This window comes from Tauraco erythrolophus, chromosome 5, assembly GCF_009769465.1.
Source record: "Tauraco erythrolophus isolate bTauEry1 chromosome 5, bTauEry1.pri, whole genome shotgun sequence".
NCBI classification, from domain to species: domain Eukaryota; kingdom Metazoa; phylum Chordata; class Aves; order Musophagiformes; family Musophagidae; genus Tauraco; species Tauraco erythrolophus.
The window spans coordinates 75,454,383-75,474,585 of NC_141469.1; the positions used below are offsets into that span (position 1 = coordinate 75,454,383).

Below are 20,203 nucleotides of genomic sequence, written 5' to 3' on the forward strand. Positions count from 1 at the left end.
CAATCTGAAAAGCACCACCCTGTGTCTTTGGCAGCAGCAGAACTTGAACATCAGCACCTTTGATCTAATGCCACTGAGGCAAAATAAGCCTCAAACACGGTGACTGTTTCAGAAGCTTCTGCAGAAAACGGCTCTGGAGCGAACACCCTGCTCGAATAACTTTCTCAAATTTTGATGGGTAGAAATACTTTAAAGCCTTCATTCCAAGACTTGCAATCCAGCACAGAACTGTTTCTTTTTTTTTCTCCCCCTTATATTTATAGCCAATTTTCTAGACAACATGCCCTTGCGAAGTTCTGGCAAGTTGAGCATGGAGACAAGAAAAGAAGATGGTGAGAGCACAGCACCTGCCCCTCCGCAGAAGAAGCTGTCCTGTCAGTGCCACCACCACTGTCCTGAGGACTCAGTCAACAGCACCTGCAGGTTTGTGGGATACAAATTTGGTGGTGAAACATGGAAAAACCTATTTGTGGTAGCTCAGCAGTCTCAAGTTGGGTACTGCAGTTTTTGTTTCAGCAGTAACATGTAAATGTGTTGTTTATACATTGAGTGTAAATATCAGAGGTAGTTTTTACCTACAGATCAGCTACATATTTATATTTTTTCTGTTAGGGTGTTTACATCCTTACAGTTTTAGATAATACTTGTATTAATGCCTTGCATGTGAAATATTCAGAACGTGGGAGTTTGTCTTTAAAGGTGCATGCAGTTAATGAGAGGAGACTTAATGGCACTGATTGAAATGTCAGTAAACACTTATAAATTTATAATCACTCTCTGCAGAACACCATTTATAAGAACCTTGCTCTTGGTGTGTGTCTTTGAAATAGCTGAGCTATCTTTTGCAGGTCTTCAGGGCTTTGTTTTTTTGTTGATTATAGAATCATAGAATGGTTAGGGTTGGAAGGGACCTTAAAGATCATCTAGTTCCAACCCCCCTACCATGGACAGGGAAACCCTCCACTACACCAGGTTGCCCAAAGCCTCATCCAACCTGGCCTTGAACACTTCCAGGGATGGGGCATCCACAACTTCTCTGGGCAACCTGTTCCAGTGCCTCACCACCCTCAAGGTAAAAAATTTCTTCCTTATAGCTAATCTAAATCTGCCCTCTTTCAGTTTAAATCCATTGCCCCTTGTCCTATCACTACATGCCCTTGTAAAAAGTCCCTCTCCAGCTTTCCTGTAGGCCCCCTTTAGGCACCCCGGAGCCTTCTCTTTTCCAGGCTGAACAGCCCCAACTCTCTCAGCCCGTCTTCATAGCAGAGGTGCTCCAGCCCTCTGATCATCTTCATGGCCCTCCTCTGGACTCGCTCCAGTAGCTCCATGTCCTTCTTATGTTGGGGACTCCAGAGCTGAACACAGTATTCCAGGTGGGGTCTCACGAGAGCTGAGTAGAGGGGCAGAATCACTTCCCTCGACCTGCTGGCCACACTTCTTTTGATACAGCCCAGGATACAGTTGGCTTTCTGGGCTGCCAGAGCACATTGCCGGCTCATGTTTAGCTTCTGTCTGCTAAAAGGAAAGTGATCTTTTTCTTAATGTGAAACATGGAGTATTTTCTTATACTAGCTATAGTTTTCTGTTCCATTTTGTGTCCAGAGTACTACAAATTTTTCATTGAGGTTGGATTCTGCTTCCTCAGATCCTTCTGCCTCCCTGGGGCAGAGGCACATCCAGCTGTGCCCAGTCCCCTAGAAGGCTCAGCCTTGGTCTGCATTGCACAGACACTGCCCGAAGCAGCAGAGGGAACTGAGGGTACCAGTGGTGGGACCAAGCTGCTGTTCCTCCACCCAAAAGCAGCTCATGCTGTTGAATGAGGGTGGTCAAACACCTCTGTTTTGACTTGAGGTGCCTGTGCAGTTTGCTTTAACTGCAGTAAAGTAGGGATGAGCTATTCACATTCCACTTGAGGAATTTAAACTTTTCTGCTTAGTTAGTGCAGGGAAGATACTGGAGATATTCATCGTCAGCTATAGCCTAGTAGAGTTATGTGAATGTGGGAAGCATTGAAACAGGGCACAGATGTGAGCCCAGCTGGACACGCTGGTTGGGTGTGCAGTGCTGTTTGAGGTGAGAGTCTAACCTGGTGTCAGCTCTTCAAGGCAGCACATTAAAGAGAGAGATGGGGAAGCCTAAGGTTGCTGAAGATACTAATTGCTTTGTAGGATTTTTGAGTGTTGTTTTGTAGCCTGACTTAATCCTGCTCAGCCTGCAGTTTCACACTGAAGTGTATCAAAGTTTTGATGACAGCTGTAAATACTGTTTCCCTCTTCTATCTTCTTCCTTCAAATGCATGCTCTAGTCAGAAGTTAGACCTAACTGTACTCACATGGCAGTCAGTTTAAAAAGCTATAAAAACCCACTGGGATATCACTGTGCAGATCCTCTGCGGCGTGAATCAGCTGTTTCCTGTTCCTGCCCAGCAAGAGCCACCGCTTTCACACGTGCTCTCTCACACACACAGTAGCAGAGAAATTGCAGATGACTTTTAAATCCAGGAATTAGAAAGCACAAAGGGATCCATGTTAAGGAACTCATTCAATGAGGTTTATACCCCAGCTGGGTAGGCTTGCTGTTGCACATTGCTTCATAGGAATCACTGACATGAAGTATTTTTACTCACACTTCTTGGTGACATGAAATGTCCTATTAAAATGGATTTGTGCATTTTTCCTCACTGTGATAATTAAAAGAAACTCTCTTCAGAGTTCCCCTTACAATGTCAAATACCAAACTTGGTTTTAGGTGTTCATGCCCAAGGATAGGCAGTTAAGCAGTAATGAACCACAAAATTATAACCCCTTTTGTCTTCATAATCTTTGCACATTTCAGCTTGAATGTTCTACTTGAGTGACAAAATTATTTTTTCCAATTTAGACATGAAAATAATCATTGAAACTGGAATTTACCCATCAAATATTAAGCACTTTTCTACCCAGGAAAATGGAAACAGTCGAAAGACTTGCATTAGAGCTAGTCCTTCTTCCTATCTTGTGCAGTATCCACCTGAGTATCCGGTGCAGTATCCAGTACCTGAGCAGTATCCACCTCACCACTGGCCCAGTGAGCAGCAACATAAGTGGAACAATCGCTGAAGAGTTTGGAGTAATATAAACCAAAAAATTTAAATTGACTTACATTAAATGCCCTGCCTTCATGGCTGTCAGCAATAATCCTTTTCAGGATGGTGGTCATTGCTATGGTTCCCCCTCCCTTGGTGTGAGAGCTGCAGTGAGGTACGAAGGACGCAACACCCCTTGTCTTCCCTACATCTGCTTAACTGTTAGCCTCTAATCATTTGCTTCTTAAATTCCCTACTATGTAGCTGGAATTACAGTTGAAAAGTGAAATGGGATGTTACAGAGAGAAGAGGGTCCTAAGTCTACAGTAGGGAGAGTTAGTTATTAGGCCTCCAGTTAGCTGGCTGGGTTGAGAGCAGGTTTCAAAAGTTGGCCAAGACCAAGCAGGTTAGCAGGGATTATTTGTTTGCCTTGTGTTTTGGGATCATCCTACTGCTCAGGCAGTAACTTTCGTATTTCATCCTAGCTTGAGTTGGTGTTGGCAGTTTTAAAGCACTCAGCAATTCTCATTGAACCTCACTATAAAGGAAGCTTCCCCATACTGAAGTTCAAGCAGTATCAATTGCACTGTGTTTGTCTGAACAATAAATGAACTCCTCCAGATTAAAAGTTACTGCATTAATTATCTACTTCCCTCAGACGCAGCCAGTAAAAGCCTTTTACATTTTTATATTTAAAAAATGTCTAACCTCTCAACAGCTCTATCAGTCTGCTAAGCTTTGGGCTTGGGACCTGCAGAGCTTGAATCTGCCAGCCCTGCAGGGATGAGCCAGCGCGTACCAGGGCACCCGAGGGCCTGGCAAAGCCCTGACATCCAGGAAATTTGCTGAGCATATCTATAGCCAGGGCCTGGACTTTGGAGAGCATCAGGGACTGTCCTTACTGGGGCTCTCACCAAAGCAGGGAAGCCTTTTGTGTTCCCAGGAGCAAGGAGAGCTCTGAAAGTTCAATAGGAAAATGTTTCCAGCTGTGTTTAAATTAAAGCTCAGAAAAAAAATAGCTAGTCCTATTGCAATCACCATTAAAAATATCTTGTAAAAAACAGTCTGCCATCTCACCTGAAGATTTTGATCTTCTACCACTGGTATTTATCTATTAAAACATAGATCCTGCCCATAGTACCAGTAGTCTGAATGTTTATATAAAAATGAGGACATCTGGTGGCCATTTAGAATCATCTCCATAATTGTATTTTTAGAAATTTAAAAGTCAATATTCCTTAACCACATCTGTATCAAATATTCTAATGGCCTGCTGTGTTCCTATACAGAATTTCCCCTTCTTTATACTTCCACCGCTTAAGTCCAATAATACTTTAGGAAGCTAAGGATAACACTGCAGCATAAAACACAGATTGCTTTCTCTAAAGCAGTAGCTCTAGTTAGAGTGCACTTTAAAAAAAGTGGGGCAAGCCATGAGCACAACAAGCTTTGGAAGACCCATTACAGGGTCATCTCATCAAGCAAGGGTTAGTGTCAGGGTGCAGCAAAAGGGGGCTGAGGCAGGAGCTGAGGGTGGTGCTAGGACCAGCCGTATGCTCACCCACCAGCAGTCCACTTCCCCAAAGGTACCTGGACATAACAGGCAGAGATGGCTCCCTCCATGGCCCTTCCCACGGCTAGTATCAATGTGGATCCAGGCAAGAGATGAGGCTGGAGACAGGCACTCCTGCACCATCACTCAGGGGAGTGTTGGTGCTCAAACCTGAGCTTAAATGGAGCCCCTGAGCAGGGCGTGTGTATGGGGATGTCCCAGGTGGGACCACTCTGGGCAATTGAAGCTCATCAGTGCGCTCAGGGCTCTGACAAGATCTTTGGACAACTTTCACGATCCTGTTCTTGTAAAAGGTGCATTAACCTGCAGCCTGTTGAACCTTTATTTTTCTTGCTGAACATCTGTGCAATTCATAAAAGGCTTTTCGTAAAGAAGCTCAAAGCTGCTTTGAGCACAACGAGGACCTTGTTTTACTGTTCCATTTCAAGTTCTGTGTGTACAAAGTGAATGCTTGGGTAGTTGTGTCTAATCATAATTAATTGCATATTTTAAAAAGTAGTGTTAGATTTAATTGGCTTTGACTGTAATGGGATTGCAGTAAAGGCAGAGGCTGATTAGATGCCTTGTTGTGCTCTATTTTCCATTCACAAATAAATGCTGACAGTTTTAAAGATTGGGCTGATAGAGTTTAATTTCTTATGTGTTGCCTACTGGTCTTGCTTGTGTTTCTGCCCAACTGCGTGTTGTGAGGTAGCTTTGGTTATCTAAAGCAGTAAATTCATTAAGTTGCTTTTTCAGTGTTACCGGAGGTGATAATTCACTTGAGTGATGTTATTTTCATTCTCCTGTTCTCTAGATGATAGGATTGAATTTTCTTGTAATTTGGTATGTAGAAGGAAGAAGACTTTGTGTGCCAAAGCACTGAGTTCAGGCAACTTTACCCTAAAACTTAAAATAGAAGTCAAACGATTTCTGATAAAGGAGCTATGGTGAGGTCGTAAAAGTTAGCCTTTCAATATTTTATTATTATTTTTTAATGTTTTCCTTTATACAGGGCCATACTGAAAGCAGTTAAGTCCCCTTTGATGATTAAAACAAAAAAACAAGGGTCAGCAGAGACAAATTTTCCTTGCCGCCTCTGCCAGGGCCATTTGTCTCATACAGGGCTCAGCAGGTGACTTTGTCCCAAGTGTTTAAACTGAAACGCGAAGTCTTCCTCCCATGATTTCCAGCTGTGCCCCAGAAAGTCCTTGTTCGTAGTTTTGTTCAGGGCTCGCCCATTGGGTGTTTAATATAAACTTTAAGCTAAATGGTAATGCAAGTCCAGTCTCCCTATATTGAGACCTGTTGCATTACTCTCAGATGGTTTTTTAGTGTGTAGGAGTACTTTGGTTTTACTGTGCAGAAAGTGCTGGAATACTTAAGGCTTCCCTTACATATTGAATTTATTTGCACACAAAAAAATCCAAACCACCAAATATCCATGTTAAGTTTGTCCTAGCATTAAAGAAACAGCTATATCATACAAATGCAGTGTAATCTTAAGGTCAAGTAAAAGAAAACATTTGGTCTGTGTTTAAATTTTGGAGATAGAAGAAAGGAATAAAAGAAAAAAGGGAAAAGAGGATGAGTAGCTTTATTTTGACTACTTCCTTCTGATAGTTCTCATATGGACTTTGCACGTAAGTGAAAGGTGCTGGAGAGGAACCTGTGCTTGGTGTGATTGCTATAGCCCAAGTTGTGCTATCGGGTCTATAGACCTGTCAAATCATGTATACTCAGCGTGAAGCGTGCGCAGTTCCTAGGGCTGTCCCTCACAGATTGACATAACAGCTTGTTTTCTGTGTTGTGACCCCATGTGTCAGGGAGAACTGTTTGATCTGATTTGTGATTTAGCAGAACAATGCGATACACATTTGGTGGGCCAGGTCATGTCTCAGTCCTGGGAGAGTAGTGTGGACAGGTAGTATAGAGAAAATATTGACTGATAGACCTATATGTGATGTATGAAAGGATGCTCCGCTAGAATGCGTTGGGTACCCTCCTTTCTCTCTGTGTGTAGGGTCATCGTTGAGCACCCAGAGAGCCAAAAGGTACCATACACAGCAGAGCATGCGTGGTAGGGCCAGCGTCACCATCTTGGAGACTAGTGTGGCCAGAAACTGTGGCCTGCTGTGAGCCAGCTTCTTTGCTTTGTTACACTTGTATGTCTCTCCTTGCCTTCAGAGTAGCTGTGCAAACATCTGAAGGTTCATCTGGCTCAACAACCGTGTGGTGCTTTTCCCACCTAGTTTCGTGTTACTTCCCTGGTGCGCAGTCACTAACTATATTATTTTCTCTGAAAAATTAGCCTGCGTTGAACACGTTTGCAGTGACTCTTTGTTTTATGGATAGTGTCCAAAGACAGTGTTTTGCTAAATTTGGCATTCATCATCTTCCTTAAGTGAAGCATGCGACAAAAGACGTGAATTAGATGCAAATTGGGAGTCAGCTAATTTTGGAATTAGATTATTTCAGCCAGTCTTTACAGAAGAATATGAACTTCCCAGTTTCTGAACATAATATAATCTAACATTTTTTGATGGTTTTTAGAAACAGTGCAGAAACTTGTCATTTTGATTTGGATGGAATTGAAAAGATGCTGTAGCTCTTTCTGATGCCAAAACTAGGAGTATAAAGAGCAGGAGTGGACAAAAATAATAATAGTCACATGGACTAAATTGCAAAAAAAATATAAGCCATAAGGAATCTTTTCATTAAGTTATTTAACCCATTTAACTGCTTGTGATGGGCACTGAATGAGGGAAAGACGTTGCTTTTCCAAGTTGTATATTCCTGTCCCTGGCTGTGTCACACAGAGAGCAAGATAGGAAACCTTCAGCAGTCAAGTTTTGGTAGCTGAGGTATCGCATCTTCTGCGAGAAATGAGAAATGGCTGTTGGCCAGTGAGGACATCTGTGTGAGCAGCTGCAAAGCTGTTGGCCTCTGTTCCTCTCTTCTGACATTTACTAAAGGTCTCAGTTAAGATCATCTCTTGCTTTCTGGTAATCAGTAATTGTAGCAGCACCTTCTACATTAGTGTCTGTCAGTGTTTCTGCTATTAACTCCCTCTATTTTCCTGGCGTTTGACTTGGCTGCAAAAATTCACTCTTGGCAAATGTGTGACATACCGAATCTGTGCTTATTAGTGACCACATCCAAAATATATTTAATCGCTCTGCTGCACCATACTCTAAAGATGATGCTTGAGTGGAGATTAGCGGATGTGTACCCAGACGTATTCAGTAACATCAGGTTGAGTTCCTTCTTTACACACCGTTTGCAGTATCAAATTAGACAGAATTCAAATTACAGAGTTTAAGAAAATAGTAATTCTATACCACAAAGTTTTGCTAGGAGGCGGAAAACAGGTTTTTCATATTGCTTTGCATGTATTAGCAATGTACGTATGTTTCTTTTTGTGCAGTCGCTGAAATAAACATAAAATTGGAGACAATGTGGGCTTATCTGACTTCTTTCTGACTTGTAATAGTAAGAACAGTTTCATTTCTACCATAGGCAGGTATGAGGTAGGACAGTTGGTAGAACATCAGGGGTATGCCCTGCCCTTCACTTGCGGCAACATGTGGTCCATCTGACATCGGTGAACCAGTAGAAGAGATCGGGGGTGGGAGGGGGGAAGCAGGGAAGAGGTACTTCTTTCTTTTCAGAAGAGTCACTTCTACCTCTTGCTCAAACACCTGAGAATTTTCAGTAAGATAATGAGTGCTTACATAGCATGAAAACATTTTGGTTTATTTTTTCCTCAGAGGTAGAAACAAGCGATATCAATGTTAATTCTGCTCAGCGTTGCTATTTTTAATTGTCTTGCACTTTTCCTTTATTACTCTGCGTTGTCTGTAAAGCACATGATTTATCCTTATTGCTGGAGCTTTATGACTTTTCTATTTTGCTCTATCCAATCTAATTTTGTTTGTCTCTTTAAATTTGGAGTAAAATTTTCAGAGGGACTAAAGTGCTTGAGGGGCCTGAATTTAATTTTCAGAAATGAGCTCAGAATCAGAGTCCCATGACAAGTCAGAAAAAAAAAAAAAAAAGAAATAAAACTGCTGACTTTCCTGCTTCTTTTTTCTCTTTTGCAAACAATTGAACTTTTCCTTTCCCTGCTTTCCTCTGGTGAACTGAGCGTTTTGGTTTTTGCTGGGGACTGTTAGCTGTGGAGTTCATTTTTGTATTTCTCTTGATTGCAATTTATTGTTTTGTTGCTCTGTCCCCTGAGTTAAACTTACTCATTACTTTGAATCAAAGGCACCATGCAAACAAATAAAATCTAATCTAATCTAATATAATATTCTACTCTAATGGATTCCTTACAGTCTCTCTTCTTGGCAATCCTGTTGTTCCTATCTTTTAAGCTTAAGCAATGAAACAAAGGTGGCTGGAAGGGTTGCTGCCTCCTGTGCCTTACTCATATGCACAACGTCGAAGAAGGGTAGAAGTCATCGCTCGCTTCTCTGAGAAAGTAATTTGTAACGTGCAGCTGGTTACTTTTCAAATCCAGAAGTCAATATGCCATGATGGATTATTATTTGAAGTAATAAGCTTACTGTGGCTAGACCCTGCACCACTGATATAAAAATACGCCACCACAAATGTTTGACATGATACTATCCACCATCTCTCTGTCGTGTAGCTAATACTAAACAAATTGTGTTTATCTCTCAGATGTGTAACCGTGCCTCTTGTTTCCTACATCTTCATTGCCTTTGCTGTTGTTGCTCTGTTATGCTCTCCTTTCGTTCAAGTAAGGAGCAAATCATCTGAAATTTTGCTGTGTTTAAACTTTATAATCCTTTTCTCTTTTTATTTCCTTGTTTTAACTGAGTTTGTTTCTTCTCTTCCGAAAAATACTCACTGCACATAATAACCAGTGTTATTTTCCTGGGGAAATAATTGAATATTTTATTTTTATGTGACTTAAATGTCTTATATTAAAGAGTTTTTTCTTTATTTTTGGATCCTCTTCCTGCAAATCAGTCGATTTGTGTTTCTTACATTACGTGTCTCCCTCAGGGTGCTGAGAAGTTAGTGTACAGCAGTCTCAGTCAAATGCAGCCACCCTTTTCGTGCCCTCCTCCCCCTCCTTCCATAGCATTCAGGCGTTTGACCTTCAGGGAGGAAGGACATTTATCACCAGCACCATCTAGGCATCTGTTAGTATACTTGTCCTCCCTGGTGCATGTTCTTGTAAACGGAAGCCTTATGGATCACTTTAGACTTATAACCCAAGTAAACAGTTGTGAAGGGTGTTGATGATAACTCAAGGACTCGTGCACAAGAGTGTTGCAGTTTGTCATATGGTTAGAACAGGAATCACAAATCACTCTTAATAATATTTTACGATTAGTATCTCGAAAATGTTTCTTTCTTCAGGTCTCCACTGTGGTGAAAATATCCGTGCCTTCTTCCCACGCACGAGGCAGACCTGCTGTAGCATTGATGCTCACATTTATGTGGGTCTGCAAAGTCTTAACACACTGATGACCATAGGCAGAGAATTGAGATGTTTGTTAGTGGGATTTATAGATGTGAAACATTGGGAAGTTAAGTGTATCAGCTCCAAGGCAGAGCCTCCTCTGTGTGTGCAAGAGCTTGTCCGCAGCAGTGTGGGCTCTTGGGCTGCATTGCGAGAGGTTGCCTCGGATGCCCGAGTCTTCCAGCCTGCCTTAGTACATCAGTTTGTTAATGGCACATTTGCCTTGCAAGGAACAAAGTTTAAGACTATGTTCACAGCACGTTTTCCACTTCAAAGCCTTTTCCTGATTCCTTCTTTCTCATCCTCAGCACGGATGGCTACTGCTTCACCATAATAGAAGAAGATGAGTCGGGTGGACATTTAGTCACCAAGGGATGTCTTGGATTAGAGGGCTCAGACTTCCAGTGTCGGGTAAGAAAGCATTTTCTGCCAGAGCATCACTTGGCTTTTTGATAGCTTTCACTTGACGTGCAGTCGACAGACATTACTATGTCCATGCTTTTCACTTCTGTTCATTTGGCAAATAGTTGCTCTGCATTGGTTGCTGAGGGGAGTGCATTTATATCCCTGGATGGTGATATTATAACTCCTCCTAACAATAACTTAAGTTTCTGGTTTTGGCACTGCTGTTACTAGTAACGCTCCCACTCAGAGGAAGTTTCAGTTTAGAGAAATGCAGTCTAATTCCTGAAGTCTCCATAGTAGCTGAAGTTATGTTATTTGATGGACCGCAGCAACCTTTATGTCTTACGTGCAGTTGCACTTTGATTTTGGATTTCTGGTGCCAGAAATTCCCTGCAAGTACAGCAATCACCTGATGGAGAGCAAATCTCACTGCTGGAATGGGAAGGATGTGGGCAATGGAGCAATGTGGCTCTGAAGTGTTTGCCTTTCCTAACGTTAACCTTAAATTATTTTACATAAGTACAGGAACAGTCTAACCATCAAGGTCTGTGGAAGGTATTTTACCCAGGTTTCCATAAGAGCAGAAGCAGCAGCTAAATTAGGCAATGCAGCAATTCCTGTATTATTCTGGTTAAACTGTTTTGAATACCCACATTAGCTTATTTTTCTCATGTAAGTCTAACTGATGGATGTATGTGACTTTCACGGTTCTGTCTTGCACCATCAGCCCCTTCTGCGGCACTAGAGCACCAACAGAAATATGTTAGGGGTGAATTCATCTCTTAATTATCTGGATGAAATGTTTCTGGATACGCTTGGTGGCAGAAATTCTTACTCCACACATCCTAGAAATCTGTAACAGGCTACAGTCCAGCTAACAGGCACGTCTTTCTCTCTAGTGCCCGAATGATGGTATATATTTACCACACAGATAATTACTTCACTTTATATCAAATTGTTTGTTGCAGGACACTCCTATTCCACACCAAAGAAGATCTATTGAATGCTGCACAGGCCAAGATTACTGTAACAAACATCTTCACCCTACGCTGCCACCACTGAAGAATCGAGGTAAGGGGAAGTAAATCCAGTCCCAAAGTGATCTTTTCCTGCTGTTGCTCTTTGTGCCTTAGGAAGAAACAAAGCCAAAACCAAAGCACCTCCCTCCAACTGCACGTGATTAGAGAGGTAAACCGCATTAAACAGTGTCGCTGAATTCCTATAGGTCATATGGGGAGCGATGCCTTGACCCATGTTTGCTGATACTTGCTATTACTCCTATTGCATACATGCAGTGAGCACCAGATGCATCAGAGTTGCACGATACTGTCCCACCACAGACCTGCTGGCCATCAGTGGTCATCTCAAAGACTTAGGTTAGTCGTAGCAGAGGAAGCCTCTTGCTATGTGTGTTTTTTAGCCTGATAATAAAATTGAATCTTCTTTCTAGTCCCTGCAACGTGCATTACTGTTGTTCATAACTCCACATGCATCTGGGACCAGGTCTCCAGTGGTTAATCAGTTCAAGTTGACTGAAGTCCATTAAGCTTTTCTTATTTAAAAGACCTGATAATCCAACACTAGGACAGTAACTAGTCACTAAGGCGGATTTTCTACTTGAAAAATGTAGCTGAAAATAGACTGTAGAGTAAGAAGTCATGCACTGATTTATTTTTTTTAATTTGTTATTTGAGAGCAAATGGATGTGTATTAACTTAGGTTCTGGGGCAAGGTTTTAGCTTTTTTGCTTGCTTCTTTTTTTAAACATCACTTTCCAAAGTTGGTAAAACTATTTTGGCTGGATATTTCAGAATATGTTTTATAGAAATGTAAGTGTGAATTCATCCATGATAAACTCTTGGCATTGGCAGCAATGGCCAAGATTTGTGGAGGTCAGCATGGAGTTTAGTCTGTGAGAGTCAGTTCAAGGTTGCAGGAGAATTTGTAGTGATGGTGTTCTGAGTTGGAAATACAGATCAGTGTGCAGATGCACTCTTAATTATGCAAACAGCAGATACTTGGACAAATGCATGCTCAGAGAAAGCCTTCGCTCGTGTAAGCTGTTCCCTTCATGCCTATGAAATCCTGCACAGATGGGCTGCAGAATCAGGCCTATGAAGAGCAGTATGTAAATATTTCACTGTTTACTAGCAAGCCATTAAGTTAGCAAAACCTCATAAAATTCTGACTTCCAACATAAGAGTTATGTACTACTTTGTTGTTTTTTTCATATTTGAAAGTTCTTTGGACTGAGAGAGAAGCTCCAAAAGGAAGTCAATATTTGTTCACACTTACTTAGCATATCAATAAATATCATTTCAGTTTGGAAAACACTGCCATAATTTCTTCTTGCTGCTGACTGAGTTTATTCTACATTAAAACTACTTAAAAATACTGAACCAATACCTAACACTAGACATCTGCCTTATTAAGGTTTTAGTTATTTGGCAATACTCTCCGCTGCTTATAGAGAAAGCAATAAAGCAAGTTTTTGGTAATGGCCAGAGTTGTTTGAACCAATTTTGGTTTTGCTCTGTGTGTATAGGGGCTAAATAAAGCATCACTTGGGCACCGCGGTGACAGACCCGTTAAATAGCAGAGTGAATATTTGTTGAAAGAAAAATTTCATAGAGTTGGAACAGAATTCTAGCTGCTCTGTGTTGCAAAGTTGTCTGTTTTAGCAAGACAAACAAAAGGCGATTTATTCACTCAGCGTATTCTGAAGACTTTTGTTTGAAGTAAGCTCTCGCTCTACTGCTATCCTGATAGTATATTGTGGAAATATATTTCAGGAGCTGCTTCATTAAATGTGGCTGGTCAGGACTGAAGTCGGCACCTTTATTAAAACCTTAAGTAAATATGTCATTCTTGGTGCCAGACCTGTTTTAATTTGTCGTTGCTGTATCCTAGTGTGAAAGCTCAGAGAAAAGCCATAGTTTGAACTCTAGATCCTCACCGCAAGCAGGTAAAAAAAACTGTGTACAAATACACACTACTGCCAGTGCCCAGTGCTATGGCTGTGATCATTGTTTCTGTTGGAAACATTTAGATTAGGCTGTGATAGACTGAGTACTGTTAGAATTGTGTATCAAATTTAACATAAACTGTAAGTACAAAGAAAGAGAAGATGAACTTAAAAACAAGCTTCTAGGAGCAACCTTCTGACCTCCAGGATTCCATGAAAAATATGTATGTTCCTCAGCATTTAAAATACAAACAGAAATTTGGCTTCTGATGAACTTACGTCCCAGGTCATATCTCATGGGGAACAGAGTCTAGGGAGAGCATCCAGCTGCAGGTCAGAGGTTGTTGAACCGCAGGTTAACCTATGCACCAAGGTAACATCTACAAAGGCAAGTGACTTGTGTTCTCAAAGTGCTTTTCCAGACATGGCATGTGCTGTGAAGCAGGTTTACCTCCCCCCCACCCCAAAAAGGAGGACCACATACATGAAAGTGAGAACTAGAAGAATTAACACTGGTTAAAGAAAGGCTTTTTAAGCAAGATGGAAGAAACAACAGCTAAGCCTAAGTTTTGAGCTCGTCTCGGTACAGAATTACCGAGGATAAAATACCTCAGAAAAACCATAAAGTCCTCGTCCCAGCCGTACATCTGTCTTATTAAGGAAATGAGAGTCATAATTGGGTCTGATACAACACCTCTGCTTTAAACAATAGAAGATATTCCTGGAAATCCCAGCGAAAGCGCAGGCTGAGACCAGTCGAAAGGAGAAATATATCTTTACTGATTTAGAGCCTATATAAGCAGAAGTGGTGGTGCCACCGTGTCTGGCTCCCTGCCTGTAGAGCTAGTGATGAATGGGCAAGGGGATGATTGGAGGGACGATGGGGTTTGATGTGTGCACACAGTCTCCACGCCTCAGATTTCACTGCAGTTTTTACTTGGATAACCGTAACATTGTGAACTGGAGGGACCTGGGGAGGGAGGAGAACCTCCTTTCCCTTTGATATGCTGACTTCTCCCTTGAACCTGCTGGGTGGCATTTTTGCTGCACTCCTCAGCACAGTCCTGTGGATGGCAGAGTGAGGGGAACGAGTGGTAGAGGAGCGGGGAGTCACGGGAAAGTAACGGAGGCAGCTTGGTATTATAGAGACCCTCCTTTTGTAGCCAGCTCTCCCTTTTTGTGCTGCACGCACCACTATTTTCATACAACATCAAACTGTTAACGTGCCATTTGCTGGGCTTTGCTATCATCAGCCAGCCGAGGTATGTGAAGAAGCTTCCCAAACCTACTGCGTGTTTGTTCTGCGCACCCCCCGCCGTGCTCCTCGTCACCGCTCACTGCTGCCTCCGTGAAAGCTACTGCTTATTCTCATAACCCCGCTGCTTGGCATATTGTAGTTGCCAAGTAACATAACACTAAAAAGCACAGCACTGCACTTTTTAAAGGACAGAGTATCTCCATCATGCCAGGTGGCACCGACTGGTACCCACCACGGTCTCCACCACGGAGCCCACGAGCCAGTGATGAAGTGGACTCACTGCTGAGCTGCCCCATCCCTACACTTGGCCAAGAAGGTGCTGAAAGTGGTGCAAGGAATGGGAGGTTTGTTCCTGCCGCTCTGTGGGGAGCAGTGCGGGCTGTAGAGGAGAGAGGAGTTGGTCCCCAGCAGCACCAGCCTGACTCAGGTCAGCAGGACAAACAGACATTGCTGGTATAAGAATGGGAGCACGCTTTTAATCTTATGTTGTCCACGCGCCAGCAGTTTTATGAAGTCTTCAAGTGAGCAAGCAAATGAAATTCAGCCAAAATGCTTTGAAAATGCAGGAAGTATTTGAAAGGTGAGACAATGGCTCACTTATCTTCAGTGTTCCCTCTCGTCGTATGTAGCCAAATAAATATAAAGCCATATGGAAGCTATTCTCCTTTCCTGTGAGAGCCAGTTGCATGCTTGTGATGTGTGCAGTGAACCATTGCTAAAGCTGCGTTAGCTGACTTCATCAGCATGGGGACCATCACCTACTGCAAGCGCGTAAGCACCGCTGCTGCTGCCGTCTGCGTCAGCCGCTCCCAGCACGGAGATCAAGACGTGCTCCTTTATGTCTTGCCTGCTTTCCTCGCGCTTGCTTCACATAGTTGCATTTGAGTACCGAAAAATTTTGTGGTGTTGAAGTCTGAAGTTTGTTTGAGAGCTACGCAGTGCTTCCGAAATGCCTTCTGACCTCTAGGAAATTCAAACTGCATTTATTTGCTTTTCTGAGTGGGAGAAGCCCATTAGAGACATTGAGCACAGGGTTTGGATTGTTCAACATGATCAAATTTGATTAAAATCTCAGCATCTTTATCATTCCTCTCCCAAACGTACGTGCTCAGACGCACACAGGTGACATGAACAGTACGGGTGCCTTACGAGTTCTGGTAGTGCAACGCTTTGTCTGTGTAAACGCGCAGACTTCATGGCTCGGATGTCCAGCGTACGTAAATAAATAAGAGCAAGATCCAAATTGCTCCCTCTGCGTCTGACATCAGCCTTCATTCCTGCTGAGCGCAAAAGCCCAGCTTCCATCATGGCTTATTCCGTGAAGTGGGAAAACCCTTGCTGTGGACAGATGTCCAGGTTTTTCCCAAGTATGAAATCCCACTATATCCTCAGCTATAGATGGGCTGCGGCATCTCAAACTGTTCCAAGCCACACGTTTGAGAGGGAGCTGGCTGGCCGACACAGGCAGCTGCTTACAAAGCGTGAACTGAAGCCCTCAGCCCTGCCGAGCAGCCGTCACCTTGGCAGGAGAGGTCTGGATTCCCCGGTGGGCTCTCGCTTTCAGCTCGCAGCCCACTTGGAGTGGCCGGCTCCCTGCTGCGGCAGGGAGAACGGCGGGCTCCGGTGTTTTCCTGATAGACATCGTGTCAGTGTCCCCTTTCAAAGGCATCAGCCGTGTCTCAAATGTTTACACTGTTAATGCTCCCGGAGCAGGTAATGGCAGGTTAAAACATGACCAGCGCGATCAAAAGGTGCGTGCGTTGGTAGGTAATCTCTGTTTGTAGTGAAAGGGGAAGGAAAGAAATAGTTTGGGGGCAAAAACAGAAGAAGAAACTGGATCTTTAAAATGAAAAAGCCGGACAGTAAACCAAGAGTCCCTTAGGAATCTCCTTGTCTCATTACCCTTGTAAATCTGAAACGTAATAGTGCCATTCCAGGATGGTCGATGAGGATGAGTTTCTTGTGTTTTACGATGTGCTGGGCGTTACTGTGAAAGCTGCAAGACAGCGAGGCTGAAAGAGTTCAGAAAACATAGTTCTTACCTGCATTAAACTAGATAGCAACTTTGAGAGGGTGGTGTGTGTATCTACATGCTGAAACGCCATAATTTTGAGAGAAATTTGGAGGGCAGGGGAGGTTAAAGAAGAAGAGTGCTAACTTTCTTTGTTTTTCAGCAGAGGAGCATGCACGAAGGTCAACTCACTTGCCTGAGTTGAGAATACAAATTTGAAAATTAATGGTATACTTGAAAGGAGAATATGAGTCTCCCATGCCAAGACCGACTGAAACATTTTAATAGTTTTTACATAACAGCATTTTCTAGAAGTTATTTGACACATTTCATTTTCAAAGTGTTTCACAGAATAGCTTCTGGAAGGATAGTTTCGCCCACCAGCATAGGAAGGGCTTGCTGGCACGCAGGGTTGCTATAGAGCGAATGGAGGAGCAAATTCCTGCTCAAGTGTTTAAACCAGGATCTGAGAGCCGGATTATTATGCAGTGATGGAAATACACTTTCAAGGCCTCTCATGACCTGTCTTCTTGGGGGTTGGATGGTCTGCTGTGTCTTCCCTTCTAGGATAAATGCAGTTACTCATTTTTTTTATATTGACTAACTGCTCAATAGGATGCTACTTAATAAGAGTGATTTAAGGTAGGGGGAGTAATTTTTTTTATGTCCTGACTGATCACTTAGGTTAAGACACAGAGCTACGGCTCTTAATTGATTTTTTCATTTAGGGCCAAACAGGGAATTGCAAATCAAGGTGATGTTGTGCCTGAGTGAAGGCTGAAAAGTCAAATAGGCTTTTGGAGGTGCTGGTTCTGCCCTGGTCAGGGAAGGTAAAAGAGGAAGCGCACAAAATGCCTGAGGAATCCAAGGATATCTTGTACAGGACTTCAGTAGAAAAGAAAAGAAATGATCTTGTGCTCGCTGCACTTTTCAAGGCATGTGTGTCTTGTGTGTCTTTTGATACTGACTTAGTTCCACTTCCCTTTCCAAATTTTCCACCTTCCTTGTTTTTAACCCCAGACTTTGCTGAAGGAAACATTCACCATAAGGCCCTGCTGATCTCGGTGACTGTGTGCAGTATACTTCTGGTGCTCATCATCATATTCTGCTACTTCAGGTAAATAAGGAATACTTTACTAGCTTGTTAATGCTTCTCCCAACATTCATCTTTTTATTCATCAATTAAAAAAAAAAATTGAAGTGGATCTTAAAGAAAAGGAATGAGAAACTGTAATTTTATGATAAGGGGAAATGTATATTTTATTCATGCTAGTCACAGGTATATCTGTGTGATGTATTTCATATAGCATCTTTTGCCCTACATCCTAAAAAGCCGTTCAAGTAGAAGTGCAGATTATTTTTTACCAAATCTAAGAAAGCCTCTGGACAAATTTTAAATAGGGTAAATATACCTAAGGTTTCTAAATGTATTTATGTGGTGAAGAACTGATCATAAAAAAAGAAGGATGCGGAAGGTAAGTAAATATGTCGAGAATGTTATCATTATCTACATACATTATGTTTAAATAATTTGTCATGTTTTTTAAATAGTCGCAGATCCCATGACCTTACTGGCTCTTAAAAGATCCACTGCAGTCAGTAAAATAAAACTAGATACTTACTTGGTCTCTGTGTTTTAAATATATTTAAGTTTCTGAAAGAAAAAAATTTGGTCACTTTGCAAAAGTTTGCATGGTCTTTAAAGTTTTGATGCTGAAAACAGTTGCTAAAGATAAAATCGAAAATTTTGGGCAATGAGTCCAGCATATTCCTCAGGGGAGCAGAGGAAGCTGTGAGGCTATAAATGAAGCAAACGTGAAGAACAACGTGCGTTATTCATTACACGTGTGTTCATTGTATTCAAAACTAATTCCACTTTCATGTAACACGGCAGATACAAACGCCAGGAGACGAGGCCTCGCTACAGCATCGGGCTGGAGCAGGATGAGACCTACATTCCCCCTGGAGAGTCCCTGAAGGATTTGATCGAGCAGTCCCAGAGCTCGGGGAGCGGCTCCGGGCTCCCTCTCCTGGTAAGGAAGCAATATTATTTTCATGCGAGTTTAAAAGGCAAAAATGCATAAAGAGAGAAGGCAAAGTGAGGCACAAGAAATTATATGCATGTATCCTCAGTTGTTGTTTTAAGGTGTTTTTTCTCTCCCAGAAATGGCAAGGATTTAAGCTGGAGAACAGCTGCTTTAGAAGCAGGAGACTTTTCTTCATGTGGACTAAGCCAAAAAAGCTTAGTGTTTTTTTCACCTCAGCTCATCTCTTATTTTAGATAACATAGGGTAAGTACACGCTAACAGAGCTCACAGAAATTCATCAGGATTTACCCCAGTGTACAGGACAGCATCTGGCCCACTGATGTTATTTTCTTGCTTTTTATTTGCAATGCACAACAGCATTTCAGACACTGACACGTTGTCTTTATGTAAAGGGAACTGTAATTTATCAAACTTGGACTCTTCTTATGCGTAGGCTTCACTTTGCGTTCAGAAGTCAAGAGCTAATTGTTTTTCCTTGTAGTGTGGCAATCTCAAAGGTCCAAGGCACAGGGACGGAGTTTGTGATTATTTCTGAACCAACTCCAGGATGACCAGACCCCCTGAGCTCACCTGGCTGAAAAGGCAGAAGGTTTGCCTTCTGTGGCAAAGCAGTTCTGTTCACCACAGGTTTTTGTTGCTGGGGCTCATCATTGCTTTTTAGCACTGAAAAAAAAGCCAGGTTACTTAGTTAAAATACTGCCTCTGAGAAAATGAATTAGATTTCATTTTCATTTTTCAGAGATATGTCCCTCCTGCCTCCTAAACCTATTAGTTTGTAGTGATCCTATTACTGTAGACATTGTCCAGTTTCCAAGTACTATATACTGTCTATCTGGTTTTTGCCCACACGTCTTTTTTCTGTACCCTGAAGAAGAAATAAAATGGGTAGTTTTATCATTCCTTAAAATGAAGCAACACGCTGAGTGGCAAAAAGCTGACTAAACTCAGTTTGTTCTAGCAGGAGTAAGTGCTTAGAGTCCTATTTAAATAAAGTGCTGATTTTTGTAAAACTCCAATTTTTTGACAATTAACATAGCTATTGAGGAAAAAAAAAAAACCAAGCTCCCAAGTGGGTCTGTGACTGGTGCTGAGCATGGAAAACCCACGGTCATTTTTCTCTTTTGAGAGAAACTCCATCATTTAGGTCTAGGCTTTAAGAAAGCTCTCTCACATCCCATAACAATGTCCCTCTAGCAGCCATGGAAAGGGAGGGATCATGCTTACGATTTAGGACCATTCCTAATGAGTGCTTCCAATTGATTTAATTGTGAGATGTTCTTGCTTTTTTTGCTTTGTTTTTTTGCATAACACCTGCCACATCAAGGTCTGCATCTTGGTGCTACTACCTTTACAGTGATAGAAATAATATATTAACTTAGAGCAAAGGCAACGACCTTGGTTTT

At 42.1% G+C, this 20,203-nt stretch overlaps 1 protein-coding gene across 2 annotated transcripts in view; it reads left to right on the forward strand.

The window, feature by feature from the left end:
• Positions 1–280: 280 nt before the first annotated feature.
• The window catches only part of BMPR1B (bone morphogenetic protein receptor type 1B), a 31,179-nt gene continuing 11,256 nt past the window's right edge, over positions 281–20,203 (forward strand). Inside the window, exons 1-6 of one of the 2 annotated variants that reach the window (XM_086612557.1) lie at positions 281–423; positions 4,976–5,080; positions 10,422–10,524; positions 11,487–11,589; positions 17,773–17,869; positions 18,647–18,785. In XM_086612557.1, the coding sequence (XP_086468683.1) occupies positions 281–423; positions 4,976–5,080; positions 10,422–10,524; positions 11,487–11,589; positions 17,773–17,869; positions 18,647–18,785 (690 nt within the window). The remainder of the gene's footprint in view (positions 424–4,975; positions 5,081–10,421; positions 10,525–11,486; positions 11,590–17,772; positions 17,870–18,646; positions 18,786–20,203) is intronic. The other variant, XM_086612558.1, reaches the window with a different exon arrangement.